This window comes from Vombatus ursinus, unplaced genomic scaffold (assembly GCF_900497805.2).
Source record: "Vombatus ursinus unplaced genomic scaffold, bare-nosed wombat genome assembly UNPS02015012.1, whole genome shotgun sequence".
Taxonomy (NCBI): Eukaryota; Metazoa; Chordata; class Mammalia; order Diprotodontia; family Vombatidae; genus Vombatus; species Vombatus ursinus.
Genome location: NW_020954790.1, coordinates 420,113 through 424,672, shown reverse-complemented (window position 1 = coordinate 424,672; position 4,560 = coordinate 420,113). Strand labels below are relative to the sequence as shown.

The window sequence follows — 4,560 nt, the reverse complement described above, 5'->3', positions numbered from 1 at the left end:
AGACCCCCAGGAGTATAGTGATGAACGGGATGAGCTCCTTCATAGACTTTCATCTGATTCTGAGAAAGCTCGAATATTGATCATTTTGTCCTTGTGTGTCCTGCTGGGCTGGGAGAGTGGCTCTTCGAGGGGACTGGTCTTTTTGCTCTCCTTCTCTTGGGGTTCCCATGTTCTCCGCAGTACTTTTCTTGTCTCAGTTCCATGGACAGTTTATTATTCATTTGGTCTCTCTCCTTAATGTGAATGTTAACTTTATTTTTTATTATTTTTCTTCTTAGTTATTAAGGATTTCTTTTTCTTCCCATTGGGAGGAAAAAAAAAAGGGGAAACAAATATGCCTAGTCAAGCACAGCCCAGTCTCCATTTGGCTTTGTCTGAAGGTGTGCGCCTCATGCTGAGCAGCCGTCCGTTGCCTCTGGGCGGGCCTCACTTTGGAATCGGGTCTGATCAGAAGTTTGATTTCAGGGTCGATATCCTGGTGTAAATTGACCCCCTACTTCTGCTCGCTTCAGACTGCATTAGTTCATACAAGCCTTCCCAGGTTTCTTTGAAACTTTCCCTTTCCTCATTTTTTATATAACAGTAGTATTCTTTCACATTCATCTTCCATTGCTTTTCTATTTTTTTTTTTTTAGCAATTTCCCAGTTGGTGGCTACTTGCACAGTTTCCAGTTCTTTGCTACCAAAAAAAAAGCTGTTATAAATATTTTTATATATGGGTCCTTTTCACTTCTCTTTGATCTTTTCATGTGTATGGGCCTATCACTGGTTCAAAGGATATGCACAGTTTAGTAACATTTAGGGTGTAGTTCCAAATTGTTTCCCCGTGGCTGCTAGTTCTCAGCTCTACCACAGCGGATTTGTGTGATTCTTTTTCTACAGTTTTTTCAGGATTTGTCATTTTCCTACATATTAACTTTAAATAAAAGGACCTGTTTCTTTTCAAGGAAAATAGGCACCTTCAGTCTGTGTTTAAATAGAGGCTGTCTGAAACCACTTGATTATTGTATATGCAGTTGGCTTGAAGAAGCAGTTTGTATCTCATATTTTATAATTATGAAACAAGATACATTTCAGAAACAATGAAAAGACATAAATGCCCAGTTTTCAGTGATGGTTTTGAATTATCCAACAGAACAGTAATAGTGTCATTTCCTTGAAAAAAAAAAAGTCAGGTTAATAAAGACGCTCTTTTTTTCAACTAGTCATGGGTTCTGACTTCCTGAAGAATAAATAATCCCCTCTCTTTTGATCTGGTCACTGATATACGGGAGACCAAGACACTGTTAGGGTTCTAACCCTTGATTTCTGCGGCACGTTATAGAGCAGGTGCTGGAGGCTCTCGGGTTCCCTCAGCTCCCTGATACTGCCCAGCTAAAATGGAAGTCCTGTATTTGGCATTCCGAGCTCTTCAGTCTTTAATGCCATCCTTCCACCATCATCTTCTTAGATCCTCCAAACACCGTGACACAGCTCCTGGCCTGATTGTTGTCACGTAGGAAACTTCATCTCTGGACCGAGCAGTTTTTCTGACTGTTCCCTGTGCCTAGAAAGCTCTCCCTTCTTGACTTCTACCTCTTGGCTTCCCTGACATACATTTGTGCTTACCTGCATGTTGTCTCCTTCATTAGAATGTGAGATTTATTTCTCCATTTTTATGCCAAGTACCAGTCGGACATTAGGTGATCACTCAGGTCTCCATTGACCTTGGCATTCCATCTGATGGTGGACAGCCATAAATACTGACAGATTTGTTATTTATATGGAGCTCAGAGTGGATTCTATCTAGCTTCCAATTGCCTTTCCCTATTCAGCCCATTAGAAATTAGCACAATTAGAAATGCTCCAGGCACCAGACAGAGATTCAAGACAATTGGAGTCAAAAGACTGGGTTCAAGCCTTACACAGCAGCATTTACTGATGTGACTGAAGCGTGTCATTAAATTACTCTGATCCTCAACTTCTTTATTTGTAAAGTAAAATAACTTGTTTCCCCATCCCTAAATAATGTTAATAATTTATATTCACCTGTACAAATACATTCTCATATAGAAATCTTCTGAAGCTTGGTGATAGTTTCCTTTACAGCTCTTTTCCCGATGTAAGGTTATGTTACTGGTGCATTGTTTTTCTCATTCATTTCAAGTGTAGTAATCTTGATGGAGGACACAAATGAGAGTAGGAGATGAGAGGATACTTCTGTGTTTTATTTCTTTCAGATTGGATTACTCGGCCTGAAATCAAGGAGTCATCTTTAAAGCTGGGCTTCTCTTCGGAAGACTTATCCCAGGAAAGATTTAGAAGGGATAGTGCCTATGTCTTCAGGTTGGAAGAAGCCTGTGAATTTGATGCCAGTTCAGAAAGACAGCAGAGCAGTAAGGAACAACTTTTCCAGCAAGTGAAAATAATCCAAAACAAATCTCCAGATGAAGTGAAAGGCAGTGAATATGATAAAAATTACAGACGCTTCATATCAGCGTTAGTACTTTTTCCACCACAGACAGTAAGCATAGGAAGAAGTCTCTATGAATTTGATATTTATAGAAAAAGCTTAAGTCCATGTTCAAACTTAAAACAACATGATAATAGAACTTCCTCCAAGAATAAGATTATTTTTAAGCATAATGAACTTAATTACTTTTTAAGTTACAATTCAGATCTTACTGAAAATGATAGAATACATTCTAGAGGGAAACCTCATGAATGTAGTGAATGTGGCAAAGTCTTCTGTCAGAGCTCAGAGCTTGTTCAACACCAGAGAATTCATACTGGAGAAAAACCTTATAAGTGTAATGAATGTGGGAAATTCTTCCTCAGAAGCAGAAATCTTATTCTCCATCAGAAAATTCACACTGGAGAGAAACCATATGAATGTAAAGAATGTGGGAAATTCTTCCGCCAAAGTGCACACCTTAGTGTACATCAGAAAAGTCACACTGGAGAGAAACCTTATGAATGTAATCAATGTGGGAAGGCCTTCACTCGGAGTAGGAGCCTTATTCTTCATCAGAAAATTCACACTGGAGATATACCATATGAATGTAGCGAATGTGGGAAGGCTTTCTGCCGAAGCACAGAACTTATTCTCCATCAGAGAATTCACACTGGAGAGAAACCATATAAATGTAATGAATGTGGAAAGTTCTTCCGCCAGAGTGCACATCTTGTAGTACATCAAAAAAGTCATACTGGAGAGAGACCTTTTGAATGTAATGAATGTGGGAAGGCTTTCTGCAGAAGCACAGAACTTACTCTCCATCAGAGAGTTCACACTGGAGAAAAACCATATAAATGTAATGGATGTGGGAAATTTTTCCGCCAGAATTCACATCTTATTGTACATCAGAGAAGTCATACTGGAGAGAAGCCTTATGAATGTAAGGAATGTGGGAAGGCCTTCAGCCAGAGTAGAAACCTTATTCTCCACTGGAGAATTCACATGGGAGAGAAACCTTTTGAATGTAATGAATGTGGGAAAGCTTTCCACCAGAGTTCACACCTCACTCAACATCAGAGAATTCATACTGGAGAAAAGCCATATGAGTGTGATCAATGTGGGAAGGTGTTCCACCGGAGAGCAAAGCTTACTGAACATCAGTCAATCCACACTGGACATAAGCCTCACAAATGTAATGAATGTGGGAAAGCTTTCCGACTGAGCTCACAACTTACCATACATCAGAGAATTCATCTTGGAGAAAAACCTTATAAATGTAATGAATGTGGGAAGGTCTTTAGTCAGAAAACAAACCTTAAGATACATCAGAGAATTCATACTGGAGATAAACCATATGAATGTAATAAATGTGAAAAAGCCTTCCACCAGAGCTCAGACCTTACTCAACATCAGAGAATTCATACTGGAGAGAAACCTTATGCATGTAGTGAATGTGGGAAGGCCTTTGCCCAGAGTAGAAGTCTTACTCTTCATCAGAAGATTCATACAGGAGGGACACCATATGATTATGGGAAAGCTTTCTTTCAAAGCACAAAACTTACTCTCCACCAGAGAGCTCACACTGGAGAGAAACTTTATAAATGTAATGAATGTGGGAAGTTCTTTCACAAAAGTACACATCTTGCTGCACATAAGAGGAGTCATATTGGAAAGAAGGCTTATGAATGTAAGGAATGTGGAAAGGCATTCCAGTTGATCTCACAACTTAGTATGCATCAGAGAATTCATCTTGGAGAAAAGTCTTATAAATGTAATGACTGTGGGATGGTCTTCAGTCAAAAAACAAACCTTCAGGTGCATCAGAGAATTCATACTGGAGAGAAACCATATAAGTGTAATAAATGTGAAAGGGCCTTCTGCCAGAGATCAGACCTTTTTAAACATCAGAGAATTCACGCTAGAAGAGAGAAATCTTATGAATGCAGTGAGTGTGGGAAGGTTTTTGTCCTAAGCAGAAGTCTTACTCTTCATCACAAGATTCACACTGGAGAGACACCATATGAATGTAGCGAATGTGGGAAGGCTTTCTGCAGAAGCACAGAACTTATTCTCCATCAGAGAATTCACACTGGAGAGAAACCTTATAAGTGTAATGAATGTGG

The 4,560-nt window shown here is 39.3% G+C and overlaps 1 protein-coding gene across 1 annotated transcript in view; it reads left to right on the top strand.

The window, feature by feature from the left end:
* The window catches only part of LOC114030804 (zinc finger protein 420-like), a 20,962-nt gene that overhangs the window by 14,484 nt on the left and 1,918 nt on the right, over window positions 1-4,560 (top strand). Inside the window, exon 7 of the mRNA XM_027845706.1 lies at window positions 2,220-3,948. Coding sequence (XP_027701507.1) covers window positions 2,220-3,948 — 1,729 coding nt within the window. The remainder of the gene's footprint in view (window positions 1-2,219; window positions 3,949-4,560) is intronic.